Here is a 21,324-nt window from a genome sequence, read left to right as displayed (position 1 = left end):
TCTGTTATTGTACTCTCTCCTGTCCTGTACAATCTACCATCTTACTCTTCTCCTCTCTACTATACTACTTTATCCTATCCTGTACTATCTCCCATTTTTCTCTTCTCCTCTCTACTATCTTAATCTGTCCTGTCCTGTACTATCTACCATATTACTGTCCTTCTCTCTATTATCCTACCCTATCCTGGTCTGTACTATCTACCATCCTAAAATTCTTCTTTCTGCTATCCCTATCCCTCCTGTCCTCTACAATCTACCATCTTACTCTTCTCTCTACTATACAGTTACTACTCTCTCCTGTCCTCTACAATCTACCATCTTACTGTTCTCCTCTTTACTATCCTTATCCCTCCTGTCCTGTACTATCTACCATCATAATGTTCTTCTTTCTACTATCCCTATCCCTCCTGTCCTCTACAATCTACCATCTTACTGTTTTCCTCTCTACTATCTTAATCTGTCCTGTCCTGTACTATCTACCACATTAATGTCCTTCTCTCTATTATCATACTCTAGCCTGGTCTGTACTATCTACCATCATAATGTTCTCCTCTCTACTATCCTTATCCCTCCTGTCCTCTACTATCTACCATTTTACTGTTCTTCTTTCTAATATCCTACTCTCTCCTGTCCTGTACTATCTACCATCTTGCTGTTCTTCTCTCTATTATCCTACTCTATCCTATCCTGTAATATCTACCATCTTACTGTTCTCCTCTCTACTAACCTACTCTCTCCTGTCCTGTACTATCTACCATCCAAATGTTCTTCTTTCTACTATCCTTATCCCTCCTGTCCTCTTCAATCTACCATATTATTGTTCTACTCTATACTATCTTAATCTGTCCTGTCCTTTACTATCTACCATATGACTGTCCTTCTCACTACTATTCTACTCTATCCTGTCCTGAATTATCTACCATCTAACTGTTCTCTCTACTATCCTACTCTATCCTGTCATGTACTATCTACCATCTAACTGTTCTCTCTACTCTCCTACTCTATCCTGTCCTGTACTATCTACCATCTTATTGTTCTGCTTTCTACTATCCCTATCCCTCCTGTCCTCTACAATCTACCATCTTACTGTTCTCTCTACTATCCTACTCTCTCCTGTCCTGTACTATCTACCATCTAACTGTTCTTCTCACTATTATCCTACTCTCTTCTGTCCTGTACTATCTACCATCTAACTGTTCTTCTCTCTATTATCCTACTCTCTTCTGTCCTGTACTATCTACCATCCTAATGTTCTTCTTTCTAGTATCCTACTCTTTCCTGTCCTGTACTATCTACTAATGTTACTGTTCTCCTCTCTTCTATCTTAATCTGTCCTGTACTATCTACCATCTAACTGTTCTTCTCACTATTATCCTACTCTCTTCTGTCCTGTACTATCTACCATCTAACTGTTCTTCTCTCTATTATCCTACTCTCTTCTGTCCTGTACTATCTACCATCCTAATGTTCTTCTTTCTAGTATCCTACTCTTTCCTGTCCTGTACTATCTACTAATGTTACTGTTCTCCTCTCTTCTATCTTAATCTGTCCTGTCCTGTCCTGTACTATCTACCATCTTACTGTCCTTCTCTCTATTATCCTACTCTATCCTGGTCTGTACTATCTACCATCCTAATGTTCTTCTTTCTACTATCCCTATCCCTCCTGTCCTCTACAATCTACCATCTTACTTTTCTGCTCTCTACTATCCTACTCTCTCCTGTCATCTACAATCTACCATCTTACTGTTCTCCTCTCTACTATCATAATCCCTCCTGTCCTGTACTATCTACCATCTTACTGTTCTTCTTTCTAATATCCTACTCTTTCCTATCCTGTACTATCTACCATCTTACTGTTCTCCTCTCTACTATCCTACTGTATCCTGTTCTGTACTATCTACCATCCTACTGTTCTCCTCTCTACTATCTTAATCTGTCCTGTCCTTTACTATCTACCATCTTACTGTTCTTCTCTCCACTACTGTCCTACTCTATCCTGTTCTGTACTATCTACCATCTTACTGTTCTCCTCTCTACTATCTTAATCTGTCCTGTCCTTTACTATCTACCATCTTACTGTTCTTCTCTCTATCATCCTACTCTCTCCTGTCCTGCACTATACACCATCTTACTGTTCTTCTCTCTATTATCCTACTCTCTCCTGTCCTGTACTATCTACCATCGAAATGGTCTTCTTTCTATGATCCTTATCCCTCCTGTCCTCTACAATCTACCATCTTACTGTTCTCCTCTCTACTATCTTAATCTGTCCTGTCCTGTACTATCTACCATCTCACCGTCCTTCTCTCTACTATCCTACTCTATCCTGTCCTGTAATATCTCCCATCTAACTCTTCTCCTCTCTGCTATCCTAATATGTCCTGTCATGTACTATCTGCCATTTTAATGTGCTTCTCTCTTCTATCTTTATCTCTCCTGTCCTGTACTTTCTACCATCTCAATTTTTTCTCTACTATCCTACTCTCTCCTGTCCTGTACTATCTTGAATCAAACTGTTCTTCTCTCTACTATCCTACTCTTCCCTGTCCTGTACTATTTCATATCTTACTGTTCTTCTCTCTTCTTTCCTACTTTCTCCTGTCCTGTACTATCTTGTATCAACCTGTTTTTCTCTCTACTATCCTACTCTTTCCTGTCCTGTTCTATTTCCCATCTTACTGTTCTTCTCTCTGCTATCTTTATCTCTCCTGTCATGTACTTTCTACCATCTCACAGTTTTCTCTACTATGCTACCCTCTCCTGTCCTGTACTATCTTGTATCAAACTGATCTTCTCTCTACTATCCTACTCTTTCCTGTCCTGTACCATGTACAATCTTACTGTTCCTCTCTCTACTATCCTAATCTCTCCTGCTTTGTATAATCTTGTATCAAACAGTTCTTCTCTCTACTTTTCTACTCTTTCCTGTCCTGTACTCTCTATCTTGTCCATACCGTTCTTCTCTCTAAAACTATCCTACTCTTTCCTGTCCTGTACTATCTACCATCCTACTGTTCTTCTCTCTACTATCCTTATCCCTCCTGTCCTCTACTATCTACCATCTCACCGTTCATATCTCTACTATCCTGCTGTCTAATGTCCTGTACTGTCTAACCTTTTACTGTTTTTCTCTCTACTATCCTACTTTTTCCTGACTTGTACTATCTTGTTTCAAACTTTTTTTTCTCTCCTATCCTTCTCTCTCCTGTCCTGTACTATCTACCATCTTACTGTTGCTTTCTCTTCTACCCTACTCTCTCCTGTCCTGTACTATCTTAGTGTTCTTTGTGCTATCTTTAGGGCCTGTACTATATACTAGTACTATGTACTATAAGTGCATGTTAAGAGTGGAAAGGGACGGCTGCGGGGGGAGGTTGGAGGCCGTTTATTTGGGATGTAACTGGAATACATGTTTTTGCTTCCTAATAAAATATCACTTTGCAGTCTAAGTAATACTTATGTTTTATTTTGAATTGTGTTGTTAGTTAAAGCAGAGGAACAATTTGAGTGAAAGAGCATTGCTAAACATCGCATAAGTGACTCAACAACCAATTTTGGGTAATTAACATCATTGTCTAGGTGATGTCATTCAGTGTATGTGAATGTGTATGTGTATTCATTAGTGACCAAGGTTGTAAATGGACGATCAGCATGTATCTTCAATGTCTCAAAAATAATTCTTGATGAGAGCAATCTAGCTTGAACCATAAATGGTTACAATAAGTTCTCATTAATGATATTAAGAGAACGTATGAGTAGTTGCATGTATTGCTGTATCTGAGTGTAAGTTACGTGACACAGGCGTCAGCAGTGAGTTAAACATTTATGTCACACTGGCAATAATGTTGCAGTGTAGTGATAGGAGGCAACATACGATATGTGACTGTATTCTGACATCTGTTATTTTCATACAAAAGATCAGAAACGTTTCAGTTTGACTATCAACGTGAGAAAGGATACCTCTGAGGGGAGTAAAACACACTCGGTAAGATGTGTGTGAGTACCTGTATCATTCTCCAAACCATTAGACAGATTTAGTGGCATTGTCTAGCCTCAGTTGGCCTCTGAGTGTAGCAGCATTATAATGGAACATGTTATGGTGAACATGCCAGAGGGTGAGTGATTGAAGTAATGAGAAACACAGCTGTATCGTGGCGTCATTAAAGGTAATCCAGTCTGGACCAGACAAACCAGAATGAAACACAACTAACCAATTCACAGCTGGTCCTCCATCAAGTAGTATTCATATCCAGCAGCTTCTACACATCCTGAGGCAAGCATGGATGACTGGTAAATTGTTCTAATCTGGCCACAAAAGATGGGTCACTTTAATGAGCACTGATCAAATGCTGATGTAAGATGTGTGTCACAGCTTATCCTCCATCAAGTAATATTCACACCCAGCAGATATTGTCATCAACAATTTCTTAAGGGAGACATGGTAACTGGTGAACTGTTCTAATCTGGCCACAAAAGATGGGTCACTCTGATGAGCACTGATTATAAGCTGATATAAGATGTGTGTCACAGCTTATCCTCCATCAAGTAATATTCACACCCAGCAGATATTGTCATCAACAATTTCTTGAGGGAGACACGGTAACTGGTAAACTGTTCTAATCTGGCCACAAAAGATAGGTCACTCTGATTAGCACTGATCGTAAGCTGATATAAGATGTGTAACACAGCTTATCCTCCATCAAGTAATATTCACACCCAGCAGATATTGCCATCAACAATTTCTTGAGGGAGACACGGGTAACTGGTAAACGGTTCTAATCTGGCAACAAAAGATGGTTCACCCTGATGAGCACTGATCATAAGCAGATGTAATATGCATGTAACAACTGGTCCTCCTTCAAGTAATATTCATTCCCAGCGGATATATATATACGTTCTAAACACAAACAAGGATGACTGATAAACGTATCTTACACACAGTAGGTGGGTGTCTCTGATGAGCACTGACCACACATGCATAATGTAGTAAGATTTGATGTATTGTTTCACATGGCTGGGGAACAGTTTCGCCTGATATAGATGTCCTTGTGGCATTGTCAAAGCTTAGTTACAGTTATTGTATTTGCTAGAGGTTTTCTGTCACATATCAAGAGGGTTTGTCATATGAAAATATTATAATTCTCAAACACAGCCACCACACATAACGATGTGGCATTTCCATAGCTTCTTGCAGTCACACAGGATTCACTGTAATCGGTATCCTAGCCATATTGCATGTAGTAAGGGACACCTTTGACAGTGTACGTAATAACTTGTCAATATTATTCTAGTCTAAGGGTTGGTCTGTGACCAATTGTCCGTAACGGCTTTTGTCCTGTTATCTGACTTCCCTTCCCCGCTTCTACTCACAGCTCCACATTTTCAACAACATTCCCCTTTCCTGTTCTGATGTCCCCATTACAAATGTACTTCCCTCAACTTTGCCTTCTCCAGTGTCCCCCTTTTCCCGACCTGCCCCTACCTCCAGCCTACCAATGTACATCCAACATCAGCTCCTCCGATATCCTTCATTTCACCACCTGCCCCTACCTCCAGCCAACCTATGTACTTCCCCTCTCCTCCTCCAATGTCCTCCATTTCGCCACCTGCCCCTACCTCCGTCCTACCAATTTATTTCCCTTTATCTCCCTCCTCCAATGTCCTCCATTTCCCCACCTGCTCTACCTCCAGCCACCCTATGTACTTCCCTTCACCTCTCCTCCTCCAATGTCCTCCATTTCGCCACCTGCCCCTACCTCCGTCCTACCAATTTATTTCCTTTCACTTCCCTCCTCCAATGTCCTCCATTTCCCCTTCCCCTACCTCCAGCCTACCAATATACTTCCCTTCATCTCCCCTCCTCCAATGTCCTCCATTTCACCACCTGCCCCTACCTCCAGCCAACCTATGTACTTCCCCTCTCCTCCTCCAATGTCCTCCATTTCACCACCTGCTCCTACCTCCAGCCAACCTATGTACTTCCCTTCACCTCTCCTCCTCCAATGTCCTCCATTTCACCACCTGCCCCTACCTCCAGCCAACCTACGTACTTCCCTTCACCTCTCCTCCTCCAATGTCCTCCATTTCGCCACCTGCCCCTACCTCCAGCCAACCTATGTACTTCCCTTCACCTCTCCTCCTCCAATGTCCTCCATTTCGCCACCTGCCCCTACCTCCGTCCTACCAATTTATTTCTCTTCACCTCCCTCCTTCAATGTCCTCCATTTCGCCACCTGCCCCTACCTCCGTCCTACCAATTTATTTCTCTTCACCTCCCTCCTCCAATGTCCTCCATTTCGCCACCTGCCCCTACCTCCGTCCTACCAAATTATTTCCCTTCATCTCCCTCCTCCAATGTCCTCCATTTCCCCACCTGCTCTACCTCCAGCCACCCTCTGTACTTCCCTTCACCTCTCCTCCTCCAATGGCCTCCATTTCGCCACCTGCCCCTACCTCCAGCCAACCTATGTACTTCCCCTCTCCTCCTCCAATGTCCTCCATTTCACCACCTGCTCCTACCTCCAGCCAACCTATGTACTTCCCTTCACCTCTCCTCCTCCAATGTCCTCCATTTCACCACCTGCCCCTACCTCCAGCCAACCTACGTACTTCCCTTCACCTCTCCTCCTCCAATGTCCTCCATTTCGCCACCTGCCCCTACCTCCAGCCAACCTATGTACTTCCCTTCACCTCTCCTCCTCCAATGTCCTCCATTTCGCCACCTGCCCCTACCTCCGTCCTACCAATTTATTTCCCTTCACCTTTCTCCTCCAATGTCCTCCATTCCCCCACCTGCTCTACCTCCAGCCTACCAATATACTTCCCTTCACCTCCCCTCCTCCAATGTCCTCCATTCCCCCACCTGCCCCTACTTCCGGCCTACCAATATACTTCCCTTCACCTCTCCTCCTCTTATGTCCTCCATTTCTCCACATACCCGTACCTCCGTCCTAACATGTACTTTCCTTAACCTCTTCCTCCATTGTCCTTAATTTCCCCATTTGCCCCTATCTCCGGCCTACCAATGTGCTTTCCTTCACCTCTCCTCCTCCAATGTCCACTGATCACAAGCTGATGTAAGATAACTGGTAAACTGTTCTTATCTGGCCACATAAAATGATGAGCACTGATCAAAAGTTGATAGAAGATGTGTGTCACAGCTTATCCTCCATCAAGCAATATTCACACCCAGCAGATATTGTCACCAACAATTTCTGAGACAAACATGGATGACTGGTAAGCTTGTCTTACCTGGATATAGAAGGTGGGTATCTCTGATGAGCACTGATCACCCATGCATTGATATAGCAAGATTTGATGAAACACTATAACCAGCAGCTTCTATGACCAACACATCCTGAGGCAAACATGGGTGACTGGTAAATTGTTCTAATCTGGCCACAAATGATGGTTCACCCTGATGAACACTGATCAAAAGCTGATATAATATGTGTGTCACAGCTTATCCTCCATCAAGCAATATTCACACCCAGCAGATATTGTCACCAATAATTTCTAAGACAAACATGGATGACTGGTAAGCTTGTCTTACCTGGATATAGTAGGTAGGTATCTCTGATGAGCACTGATCACACATGCATTAATATAGCAAGATTTGATGTATTGTTTCAGGTCATGTACTTCTTCTGAGCACCATATGGTTGGGAAACACCTTTACCTGATATAGATGTACTTTTGAATTGTCAAAGTTAAATTTCAGTTCTTGTATTTGTCATAGGCTTTCTTTTAAGAGAACGTGTAACATGAAGACTATGAAACTTTGTTTCTATTTTCTAACATGAGATCCAAACTATTTTGTTTTATGAGATCTTTCTGTAATCATCTGATAGGAATATTATCATTACCAAACACAATGGCCGTATATAGCGATGTGACATTTACATAGCTTCGTGCATTCCTCGACGTAAAAGCAAGACAGAAACTGAAAACTGAGTATGGTTTTACACAGCAGTTAGCAGTATACTAGCCATATCACGTGTTGTCAGATACACCTGTGACAGAGTGCAACATTTGCTGTTGTCTAAGAGTCGATGGTCGATTACAATGTGCCAGATCAATTGTCCATATTAGTTTCCTCGCCTGTCCCTACCTCCATCCTTTAACTGTACGTTACTTCCCCTCTCCTGCTGCCATGTCCCCAGTTTCCCAAAGTGCCTCTACTTCCGTCCTCCCACTTAACTTCACTTCCCCTCTCCTGCTCCCTTGTCCCCAATTTCCCCACCTGCCCCCCTCCCTCCGTAATCCCACTGTACTTCACTTCCCATTTCCCACTCCCATGTCCCCAATTTCTCCAACTGCACCTCCCTCCATCCTCCCACTGTACTTCACTTCCCCTCTGCTGCTCCCATGTCCCCAATTTCCCCACCTGCCCCGCTAACTCCGACCTCCCACTGTACTTCACGTCCCCTCCCTTGCTCCCGTGTCCCTAATTTCCTCGCCTGCCCCTACCACCGTTCACCCACTGTACTTCACTTCCCCTCTCCTGCTCCGTTGTTCCTTATTTCACCACCTGTCCCTACCTCCATCCTCCCACTGTACTTAGCTTCCCCTCTCCTACTCCCATGTCCTTGATTTCCTCGCCTGCCCCTACCTCCATCCTCCCACTGTACTTCACTTCCACTTTCCTGCTCCCATGTCCCAATTTCCCCACGTGCCCCTTCCTCCGTCCTCCCACTCTACTTCACTTCCCCTCTCCTGCTCCCGTGTCCCCTATTTCCCCACCTGCCCCTACTTCCGTTCTGTACTTCACTTCCCCTCTCCTGCTCCTATGTCCCCATTTACTTCGCCTGCCCCTTCCTCCGTCCTCCAACTGTACTTCACATCCCCTTTCCTAATCCCATGTCCCCAATTCCCTCGCCTGCGCCTACCTCCGCCTTCCCACTGTACTTCACTTCCCCTCTCCACCTCCCATGTCCGAAATTTCCTCGCCTGTCCCTACCTCCGTTCACCAACTGTACTTAACATCCCCTCTCCTTCTCCCATGTCCCTGATTTCCTCCCTTGCCCCTACATCCGTCCTCCCACTGTACTACACTTCACCTCTCCTGCTCGCATGTCCCTGATTTCCTCACCTGACCCTACCTCTGTTCTCTCACTGTACTTCACTTCCCCTCTCCTGCTCCCATGTCCCTGATTTCCCCACCGGACCCTACCTCCGTTCTCTCACTGTACTTCACTTCCCCTCTCCTGCTCGCATGTCCCTGATTTCCTCACCTGACCCTACCTATGTTCTCTCACTGTACTTCACTTCCCCTCTCCTGCTCCCTTTTCCCTGATTTCCTCGCCTGCTCCTACCTCGGTCCTCCCACTGTACCTTACCCCCCCCTCTCCTGCTCCAATGTCCCCAATTTCCAAGCCTGTCCCTACCTCCATCCTCCCACTGTTCTTCACTTCCTCTCTCCTGCACCCATGTCCCCAGTTCCCATTCCTGCCCCTACCTCCATCCTCCCACTGTACTTCACTTCCTCTATCCTGCTTCCATGTCCCTGATTTCCTCGTCTGCCTCTACCTCCGTCCCCCTACTGCTCTTCACTTCCCCTCTCCTGCACCTATGTCCCCAATTCCGACGCCTGCCCCTACCCCCATCCTCCCACTGCACTTCCCTACGCCAAACTACTATAGTTGCCTTCCCCTCTTCTGCGCCTTTTGCTGCCCCCATGTCACCATCTGCCCCTGTCTCCGTTGTATAATTACAGTTCCTTTCCGCCTAAAACCGTCAAGCTGATAACCTCGACATATCCATCCGGCCTTCTATTGGGGCTCTTTAGCCCTCTCCTTCTCCGATATCCCCACCTGCCCCTACCGCTGTCCTACCACTATTCGTCCATACCAATTTCCTGCTCTCATGTCTCCCATTTCTTCACGTGTCCGTGACCCTGTCTTCGCCCGACCACTATACTCCATTTCCCCTCTCTTGCACCCATGTTCCCCATATCCCCACCTGACCCAGCCTCTATTCTACAGTTATACCCACCTTCCTCTCTCCTACTCCGATGGCCCTCATTTCCCCACCTACCGTTACCACATCTTATCAATGTATTTCTCGTCACCTTTCCTACCCCTATGTTGCCAATTTTCCAGATTTCCAACACATACCTCAGTCCTTTCATTGAAGTTCTCTTCCCCTCTCCTGCCCTCATGCTCCCATTTCGTCACGTGCTTCTACCGCCGTCCTATCATTTATCTTCCCATAATCCCTCTACCTCTCTCTATCTCTCTCTCTCTACACAAACACATCCACTCTCCTGCTTCCATGTCCCTGATTTACTCGCCCCCTTCTTCCTCCGTCCTCCCACTGTACTTCTCTTCCCCTCTCCTATTCGCATGTCCCTGATTTCCCTACCTTACGCTACCTCGGTCTTCCCACTGTACTTTACTCCCCCTCTCCTGCTCCCCATTTCCCTGATTTCTTTGCCTGCCTTTACCTCCGTCACACATACCTCAGTCCTAGCACTGAAGTTCTCTTCCCGTCTCCTGCCCTCATGCTCCTCCCATTTCGTCACGTGCTTCTACCGCCGTCCTATCATTAATCTACCAATAATCCCTCTCTCTCTCATGAAACGCTACGGCACCTTATTGGAAACATAGCTTTTCAAGGGTTCCAAGTACGTGTGTGAATCAATTAAAGCGCTCATAAAATCTTCATTCAGGAAGGGTAACTCTTTTTATATACATTAAACTCTCCCGGAGTAGCTTCCCTTGGAATGACATTCGCATTTCAACGAAAACTAAACAAATGACGTAGGAAGTGTTCGTGTGGATATATCTATGTTTACACAATATAGAGACGGAAGTGCAAGTTATGCATAAAGTCGACGCATGCGTGCCTTTGCCGAGAGTAGCGGCGTCATGACAACAGTTAGCCCTTCCTGTGTGTCCGCCATTTTGAGAGATATCACTGGAAGTATTTGCAGTTTTATCGTGCAAAATACAACTCGAAAAGTGTATACAACTTGAAGAAGTGGAAAAAACAATGAATCCTACTACGGCAGGTATATGAAATTTGCATTTTGCCAGTGATAAAGCCAGTGATTTACCTTATATGTTTACAATGCAAACAATGAAACGCTGACGTTTTCCACACCCCAGTTTCTATTTTCAATGTCTGTATTTAGTCCGAGTTTGCAAAGTGAGTTATGAATAACCTGTACACTTTAGGCACTGCAGCGATAGAAACTAACAGTTTTAGTCCACTAGTCCTTCCAATGACAACATATAGGCCAAACAAAACCCTTAACATGGTGAGTGGCAAGGACTTTAGGACTACTGCAATTTCTTATGATGTACTGGTATAAAGTAAACATGAGGCATGACATATTTGACAGAGGGAAAATGAAGAAGACACACTAGACTTCTTTTCAAAAGACGTAAATCAAACGAACTGGTTTACAGTTAGATATTTGTTTTCAGTGTTATCAAAATGACGAATTATTTTGTTGGCAGTTTAGTTAACTATTCACTGTTACAGTGCCTGTGACCCGCTTGCCCTCCGGGTTGCCGACAGTGGTGATGGGAGATGGGACCAGATGTCTGGTAGATCACAACACTATCTGGATACCAGCTGGTAATCCTGTTTACTTCTCCCTGGGTGCTGGTTACCCACAGCCCAAACTCCTGCAGCCTGGAGTTCAATCATCTGTGACTGGTATCCCCCTTACTCCTGCAGTCCAGGCACCATCTTGCAGTGGACGTAGGGAGATGATGCCTGTCAGCCAGCCGCCTGTCAGCCTGCCCAGTTCAGTGCTAGACCTGGAGCTGATGAGACCAGAGGTATGCAGGAGTATTTGGTTGTTGTTGATGATTTCAAAATGTAAATAAAAAAATGATAATACTTCCTTTATAAAGTTTATAGTAGAGATATACTTCCATTGTACTTATGTGATCATGAAATATAAAAATGATACAATGACTGTATCACCCAATAGGTCTTCTCCTGTGTTCTGCCCCAACTTGACCTACCTGGTACAGTTCATCCTCAGTCTATAGCCCATGTTGAAACTCCTGCCATGTCTACAACAAGCAACCCCAAACCCCAAACCAAAAAACCTGAGCTCAAGCCCTGCAAACGCAAACCCCGCACTTTCCGGCCCAAACCTCAGCCAAAGCCTCCCATTCCTAAGGAGAAAATAAGCAAGCATCAGCCTGAGAGCAAGCCCTACTTTGTGCCGCAGCCTCTTGGAGCTAAGCATGTCAAAACCCAGAGCAGACCCCTTGGGAACCGTATCACTAAGCCCTCGGGTGATAATGGTATCATTAAGTCCTCATCTAAGCTTAGTTTTCCTGAACAATTGTTGTCTGCTGATCGTGCTTACATAAAGTCAAAGTCTGTCTTGCGCAGTACAGGTTGCAAGACCTTCCCTGTCCCTGTTAAGAATGTAAAGGATAAGGTTGTTTCAGCATCAGAGAGTCCTAAGTCAGGTGTCGTAATTGCTGCAACAGTAAGTGTAAGTCCTGTCAAGGCAGTGGACAGAGCTGAGCCTAAGTCTGATAATGAATATGATGTGGAATATCTGTATCTTACTAAGCTTATTTTAAGGAAAAAGAGGAAACCCACTGCTGAGCCCAGCAAGGAGTCCCTGCCCTCACGCAAGAGGAAGTGCCCAGTTGACAACAGCGAGGTGCCCCGAGCTGTGAAGCAGGCAAGACTGGAGGAGCCCCAGGACACTCTGGAGGACCTGGAAGCTCTCCTGGCTGAGTACAGCTCCAGTCTCTCATCTGGCACCAGGGACTTCTTCTAAACACTGTAAGGGGCAGGGGACAGGTAGGTATAGATTGGTGTATAGTTAGGTTGATGTTTATACAATTACATTATCTTCAACATATCTTTCGCTTATTTCACTCTTTCTTTTTCTACACATTTCCACATTTCTACACTATCCTCCAATCACTGTCCAACACTACACTATTATGTACTGTCAAACACAACTGTACAATGCACTATCTTACTGTTCTTCTCTCTGCTATCCTACTCTTTCCTGACATCTACTATCTTGTATCAATCTGTTTTTCACTCTACTATTCTACTCTCTCCTGTCTTGTACCATCTAATTGTTCCCTGCACAATCCTGTGTTTTAGGGCTTCTAGTATATACTACTAAGTACAATGTACTATAAGTGCGATCCAGGAAGGTCCAGTGTAGAATAGGTCTTCAGCAACCCATGCTTGCCGTAAAAGGCAAGAGTGCTTGTTGTAAGAGGTGACTAACATGATTGAGTTGTCAGGCTCACTGACTTGGTTGATGCAAGTCATGGTATACCAATTGCGTGGATCGATGCTCAAATTGTCAATCACTGGATTGTCTGGTCCAGACTGGATTATTTACAGACCACGTCATATAGCTGGAATATTGCTGTGTGCAGCTTTAAACAACAGACAAAGAAACAAATGCTATAAGTGCATGTTAAGGGTGGAAAGGGACGGCTGTGAGGGGAGGTTGGAGGCCGTTTATTTAGTATGTAACTGAAAAACATGTTTTTTACTCTCTCCTGTCATGTACTATCTTGTAATTGAACTGCCCTTCTCTCTACTATCCTACTCTCTCCTGTTCCATACTATCTACCATCCTACTGTCCTTCTCTCTACTATCCTACTATTTCCTGTCCTTTACTATCTTCCATCTTACTGTTCTTCTCACTACTATCCTACTCTCTCCTGTCCTGTACTATATACCATCCTACTGTTCTTCTTTCTACTATCCTACTTTATCCTGTCCTGTACTATCTACCATCTTGCTGTTCTCCTCTACTATCTTAACCTGTCCTGTCCTGTACTTTCTACCATCCTACTGTTCTTCTTTCTACTATCCTACTCTATCCGTCCTGTACTATCTACCACCTTACTGTTCTCCTCTACTATCTTCATCTGTCCTGTCTTCTACTATCTACTATCATACTGTTCTTCTTTCTACTATCCTACTCTATCCTGTACCATCTACCATCCTTCTGTTCTCCTCTCTACTATCCTTCTCTATCCTCTCCTGTACTGTCTACCATCCTACTGTTCTTCTCTCTACTATCCTAATCTATCCTGTACTATCTACCATCCTACTGTTCTCCCCCCTCTACTATCCTACTCTATCCTGTACCATCTACCATCCTTCTGTTCTTCTTTCTACTATCCTACTCTATCCTGTGCAATCTACCATCCAACTGTTCTCCTCTCTACTATCCTACTCTAGCCTGTCCTGTACTATCTACCTTCCTCTTATGTTCTTCTTTCTACTACCCTACTCTATCCTGTCCTGAACTACTTACCCTCCTTCTGTTCTTCTCTCTACTATCCTACTCTCTCCTGTCTTGTACTATCTACCATCCTACTCTTCTTCTCTCTACTATCCTACTCTCTCCTGTCCTGTACAATCTACCATCCTACCGTTCTTCTCTCTATTATCTTACTCTCTCCTGTCCTGTACTTTCTACCATCTCCTTGTTCTCTTTACTATCCTACTCTCTTCTTGTCCTGTACTATCTACAATCTTACTGTTCCTCTCTCTAATACCCTAATCTCTCCTGCTTTGTACAACCTTGTATCAAACTAGTCCTTTATTATCCACCATCTCACCGTTCTCCTCTCTAATATCCTGTCCTGTACTAACATCTTATTGAATCTTTCCTGACTTGTACCATCTTGTCCATACTGTTCTCTCTACTATCCAACTCGTTCATGACTTGTACTATCTTGTCCATACTGTTCTTCTCTCTACTACTATCCTACTCTTTTCTTGTCTGTACTATCTACCATCCTACTGTTCTTCTCTCTACTATCCTACTCTTTCATGACTTGTACCATCTTGTCCATACTGTTCTTCTCTCTACTACTATCCTACTCTTTCCTGTCTTTACTATCTACCATCCTACTGTTCTTCTCTCTACTAACCTACTCTTTCATGACTTGTACCATCTTGTCCATACTGTTCTTCTCTCTACTACTATCCTACTCTTTCCTGTCTGTACTATCTACCATCCTACTGTTCTTCTCTCTACTATCCTACTCTTTCATGACTTGTACCATCTTGTCCATACTGTTCTTCTCTCTACTACTATCCTACTCTTTCCTGTCTGTACTATCTACCATCCTACTGTTCTTCTCTCTACTATCCTGCGGTCTCCTGTCCTGTACTATCTATTATTTCACTGTTTTCTCTCTACCATCCTACTTTTTCCTGACTTGTACCATCTTGTTTCAAACTTTTTTCTGTCTACTATCCTTCTCTCTCCTGTCCTGTACTATCTGTCATCTTACTGTTTTCTCTCTACGATCCTACTTTTTCCTGACTTGTACCATCTTGTTTCAAACTTCTGTATCTCTACTATCCTTCTCTCTCCTGTCCTGTACTATCTACCATCTTACTGTTGCTTTCTCTTCTACCCTACTCTCTCCTGTCCTGTACTATCTTAGTGTTCTTTGTGCTATCTTGTTTTGAGGGCCTGTACTATATACTAGTACTATGTACTATAAGTGCATGTTAAGAGTGGAAAGGGACGGTTGTGAGGGGAGGTTGGAGGCCGTTTATTTGGGATGTAACTGGAATACATGTTTTTGCTTCCTAATAAAATATCACTTTGCAGTCTAAGTAATACTTATGTTTTATTTTGAATTGTGTGGTTAGTTAAAGCAGAGGAACAATTTGAGTGAGAGAGTATTGCTAAGCATCGCATAAGTGCCTCAACAACCAATTTTGTGCAATTAATATCAATGTCTAGGTGATGTCATTCAGTGTATGTGAATGTGTATGTGTATTCTTCAGTGACCAAGGTTGTAAATGGACGATCAGCATGTATCTTCAATGTCTCACAAATAATTCTTGATGAGAGCAATCCAGCTTGAACCATAAATTGCCACAATAAGTTCTCTGAAGTCACAATAGTGATTAAGAGAATGTATGAGTAGCTGCATGTATTGCCGTATCGGAGTGTGAGTTGTGTGACACAGGTGTCAGCAGTGAGTTAAACATTTATGTCACACTGGCAATAATGTTGCAATCTAGTGACAGGAGGCAACTTATGATATGTGACTGTGTCCTGACTTCTGTTATTTTCATACAAAAGATCAGAAATGTTTGAGTTTGACTGTCAACGTGAGAATGGATACCTCTGAGGGGAGTAAAACAAATGTGGAACACACTTGGTAAGATGTGAGTGAGTACCTGTATCATTCTCCAAACCATTAGACAGATTTAGTGGCATTGTCTAGCCTCAGTTGGCCTCTGAGTGTAGCAGCATTATAATGGAACATGTTATGGTGAACATGCCAGAGGGTGAGTGATTGAAGTAATGAGAAACACAGCTGTATCGTGGCGTCATTAAAGGTAATCCAGTCTGGACCAGACAAACCACAATGACACACAACTAACCAATTCACAGCTGGTCCTCCATCAAGTAATAAAGAGAGGCAAGCATGGATAACTCGTAAATTGGTCACACAGGTGTCTGCAGTGAGTTAAACGTTTATGTCACATTGGCAAGGGACAAGACACGACAATAGTAAGTAATGGGTAATTTTGTAGCTGTACCATGGCGGCATGTAAGGTATGCCTGTCACAGCTGGTCCTCCATCAAGTAATATTCTTATCCAGCAGATAATGTCAGCAACACATTCTTAAGGCAAGCATGGGTGACTGGTAAACTGTTCTAAACTGGCCACAGAAGATGGATCACTTTGATGAGCACTGATCATAAGCTGATGTAATATGCGTGTCACAAATGGTCCTCCGTCAAGTAGTATTCTTATCCAGCAGATAATGTCAGAAACATATTCGTAAGGCAAGCATGGGTAACTGGTAAACTGTTCTAATCTGGCCACAAAAGATGGGTCACTTTAATGAGCACTGATCATGAGCTGATGTAAGATGTGTGTCACAGCTTATCCTACATCAAGAAATATTCACACCCAGCAGATATTGTCACCAACAAATCTTTGGGAAGCATGGATAAATGGTAAACTGTTCTTGTCTGGCCACAAAAGATGAGTCACTTTGATGAGCACTGATCATGAGCTGATATAATATGTGTGTCACATCGTTTCCTCCATCAAGTAATATTCACACCCAGCAGATATTGTCACCAACAATTTCTAAGACAAACATGGATGACTTGCAAGCTTGTCTTACCTGGATATAGTAGGTGGGTATCTCTGATGAGCACTGATCACCCATGCATTAATATAGCAAGATTTGATGTATTGTTTCAGGTCATGTACTTCTTCTGAGCACCATATGGTTGGGAAACACCTTTACCTGATATAGATGTACTTTTGAATTGTCAAAGTTAAATTTCAGCTTTCTTTTTGATGTTAAGAGAACGTGTAATATGAAGACTATGAAACTTTGTTGCTTTTTTCTAACATGAGATCCAAACTATTTTGTTTTATGAGATCTTTCTGTCAAACAATAATAGCAATATTATCTTCACCCTCCATCCTCAAAATTTCTCACTCCTTTGTCCCTATTCCCCCCTGCATCCTACCTACGTCCCCCTCCATCCTCAGTACTTCCCCTCCTTCGCTTCCCTACTTCTCCCTCCATCCTCCCTTCTTCCCCTCCATCCTCCCTCTTTCCTCCTACATCCTCCCTATTTCCCACTCCTTCCTCACTTTTTTCCAATCCTTCCTCCCTACTCCAACCTCCACCCTCCTTACTTCCCACTCCATACTCCCTACTTCCCCCTCCTTCCTTCCTATTTCCCCCTCCATCCTCCCTATTTCCGCCTCAATCCTCCCCGCCTCCATCCTCCGTACTTCCCCTCCTTCGCTTCCCTACTTCCCCCTCCATCCTCCCTCTTCCCCCTCCATACTCCCTACTTCCCCCTCCTTCCTTCCTATTTCCCCCTCCATCCTCCCTATTTCCCCCTACATCCTTCCTACTTCCCCCTCCACCCTCCCTACTCCCCCTCCATCCTCCCACTTTCCCCCCACATCCTTCCTATTTCCCACTCCTTCCTCACTTTTTCCCAATCCTTCCTCCCTATCCTTTCCTCCCTACTCCCCCCCCCCCCCCCCCCCCACACACACACACCCTCCCTTCTTCCCCTCCATTCTCCCTACTTCCCTTACATCCTCCCTATTTGCCAATCCTTCCTCATTTTTTCCAACTCCTTACTCCTTACTCCTTACTCCCTACTCCCCGCTCCACCTTCCCTCTTTCCCCCTACGTCCTCCCTATTTCCCACTCCTTCCCCACCTTTTCCCACTCCCTCATTTTTTCCCAATCCTTACTCCCTAGTCTCCCCTCCACCCTCCTTACTTCCCCCTCCATCCTCCCTACTTCCCCCTCCATCATTCCTATTTCCAACTCCTTCGTCCCTATTCCCCCCTCATTCTTCCTATTTCCCCCTCCATCCTACCTTCTTCCCCTCCACCCTCCTTTCTTCCCCCTCCATCCTGCCTACTTCAGCCCCATCCTCCCTACTTCCCCCCTCCATCCTCCCTACTTCCCCTCCTTCCTCCCTACTTCCCCCCCCCCCCCATCCTCCCTACTTCCCTGTCCATCCTCCCTACTTTCCCCCTCCATCCTCCCTAATTCCCACTCCTTCCTCCCTACTTCCGTCCATCCTCTCTACTTCCCTGTCCATCCTCCCTACTTCCCCCTCCATCCTCCCTATTTCCCGCTGTTTCGTCCCTATTTCCCCCTCCATCCTCCTTCTTTCCCCCTCAATCCTCCCCAATTCCCCCTTCATCCTCCCTACTTCACCTCCATCTTGGCTATTTCCCACTCATTCGTCCCTATTCCCCCCTCGATCCAGCCCACTTTCCCGTCCATCCTCCTTACTTCCCCCCTCCATCCTCCCTACTTCCCCCTCCTTTCTCCCTACTTCCCCCTCCATCCTCCCTACTTCCCCGTCCATCCTCCCTACTTCCTCCTCCATCTTCCCTACTTCCCCCTCCATCCTCCCTACTTCCCCCTCCATCCTCCCTAATTCGCCCTCCATCCTCCCTACTTCCCCCTCCTTTCTCCCTACTTCCCCCTCCATCCTCCCTACTTCCCCCTCCATCCTCCCTACTTCCCCCTCCATCCTCCCTACTTCCCCCTTCATCCTCCCTCTTTCCAACTGCTTCGTCCCTATTTCCACCGTCCATTCTCCCTACTTCCCCGTCCATCCTCCCTACTTCCCATCCATCCTCTCTATTTCCCAATACTTCGTCCCTATTCCCCCCTCCATCCTCCCTTCTTCCCCTCCTTACTCCCTACATCCCCTCCCTCCTCCTTCTTTCCCCCTCCATCCTCCCAAATTCCCCCTTCATCCTCCCTATTTCCCCTCCATCCTGGCTATTTCACACTCATTCGTCCCTATCCCCCTCCATCCTCCCTTTTCCCCTCCATCCAGCCTACTTTCCCGTCCATCCTCCCTACTTCCCCACTCCATCCTCCCTACTTCCCCACTCCATCCTCCCTACTTCCCCCTCATCCTCATTATTTCCCCTCCATCCTCATTACTTCTCCCTCCATCCTCCCTATTTCCCACTCCTTCGTCCCTATTCCCCCTTCCATCCTCCCTACGTCCCACTCCATCCTGCCCCTTCCATCATCCCTACTTCCCCCTCCATTATCCCTATTTCCCCTTCCATACTCCCTACTTCCCCCTCCATCCTTCCTATTTCCCCCTCAATCCTCACTACTTCCCCCTCCACCCTCCCTACTTCACCCTCCATCCTACCTACATTCCGCCCCATCCTCCATACTTCCCCCTACTTTCTCCCTATTTCCTTCTCCTTCCTCACTTTTTTCCTCCTCCTTCATCCCTACTCCCACCTCAACCCTCCCTACTTCCCCCTCCATACTCCCTACTTCCCCCTCTTTCCTCTCTATTTCCCCCTACAATCTCCCCATATCCCACTTCATCCTCCCTACTTCGCCCTCCATCCTCCTACTTCCCCTCCATCCTCCCTACTTCCAACTCCTTCGTCCCTATTTCCACCTGCACCCTCCCTACGTCCCCCTCCATCCTCACTATTTCCCCCTTCCTCCTCCCTACTTCCCCGTCCAACCTCACTACTTACCCCTCCATCCTCTCCTTTCCCCCTCTATCCTCCCTGCTTCCCCCTCCTTCTCTTCCGTAGTTCCCCGTCCATCCTCCCTTCTTTCCCCCCATACTCCCTACTTCCCCCTCCATCCTCCCTATTTCCCCCTCCATCCTCCCTACTTCCCCGTCCATCCATCCCATTTCCCCCTCCACCATACCTACTTCCCCTCCATCCTCCCTCTTTCCCCCTTCCATCCTCCCTACGTCCCCCTCCATCATCCCAAGTCCAAGCTCCATACTTCCCCCTCCATCCTCCCTACTTCCCCTCCTTCCTCCCAACGTCCCCCACCATCCTCCCTACTTCCCCCTCCATTCTCCCTACTTCCCCCTCCATCCTCCCTACTTCCCCCTCCATCTTCCCTATTTCCCCCTCCATCCTCCCTACTTCCTCCTCCATCCTCCCTAGGTCCCCTCCGTCCTCCCTACTTCCCCCTTCATACTCCCTACTTCCCTCTCCATCCTCCCTACTTCTCCGTCCATCCACGCTATTTCCCCATCCACCATCCCTACTTCCCCTCCAACCTCCATCTTTCCCTCTTCCATCCTCCCTACTTCCTCCTCCATCATCCCCCGTCCATTCTCCCTACTTCCCCCTCCATCCTCCCTACTTCCCCTCCTTCCTCCCGTCCCCTTCCATCCTCCCTACTTCCCCCTCCATCCTCCCTACTTCCCCCTCCATCCTCCCTATTTCCCCCTCCATCCTCCCTACTTCCTCCTCCATCCTCCCTAGGCCCCCCTCCATCCTCCCTTCTTCCCCTCCTTCCTCCCTACTTCCCCTTCTATCCTCCCTATATCCCACTCAATCCAGCCCCCTCCATCCTCCTTTCTTCCCCTCCTTCCTCCCTACTTCCCCCTCCATCCTCCCTACTTCCCCCTTCATCCTCCCTACTTCCCCCTCCATCCTCCCTACTTCTCCGTCCATCCACCCTATTTCCCCCTCCACCATCCCTACTTCCCATCCATCCTCCATCTTTCCCTCTTCCATCCTCCCTACTTCCACCTCCATCCTCCCTACTTCCCCTCGTTCCTCCCGTCCCCTTCCATCCTCCCTACTTCCCCCTCCATCCTCCCTACTTCGCCATCCATCCTCCCTACTTCCCCCTCCATCCTCACTACTTCGCCGTCCATCCATCCTATTTCCCCCTCCACCATCCCTACTTCCCTTCTTTCCTCCCTCTTTCCCCCTTCAATCCTCCCTACGTCCCACTCCATCATCCCCCGTCCAAACTCCCTACTTCCCCCTCCATCCTCCCTACTTCCCCTCCTTCCTCCCAACGTCACCCTCC

At 45.9% G+C, this 21,324-nt stretch overlaps 1 protein-coding gene across 1 annotated transcript; it reads left to right on the top strand.

The window, feature by feature from the left end:
• The first annotated feature begins 1,334 nt into the window (after positions 1-1,334).
• LOC124129153 (extensin-like) lies at positions 1,335-13,268 on the top strand. Its single transcript, XM_048387480.1, has 3 exons — positions 1,335-11,013; positions 11,490-11,791; positions 12,558-13,268. The coding sequence occupies exon 1, from the start codon at positions 5,412-5,414 to the stop codon at positions 6,954-6,956; it is 1,545 nt and encodes a 514-aa protein (XP_048243437.1). The 5' UTR covers positions 1,335-5,411; the 3' UTR covers positions 6,957-11,013; positions 11,490-11,791; positions 12,558-13,268.
• Positions 13,269-21,324: the final 8,056 nt, after the last annotated feature.

This window comes from Haliotis rufescens, unplaced genomic scaffold (assembly GCF_023055435.1).
Source record: "Haliotis rufescens isolate VD_foot unplaced genomic scaffold, xgHalRufe1.0.p SCAF_10, whole genome shotgun sequence".
In the NCBI taxonomy this organism is placed as follows: domain Eukaryota; kingdom Metazoa; phylum Mollusca; class Gastropoda; order Lepetellida; family Haliotidae; genus Haliotis; species Haliotis rufescens.
The sequence above is the reverse complement of the archived record's forward strand: the minus strand, read 5'-3'. Positions and strand labels throughout refer to the sequence as shown.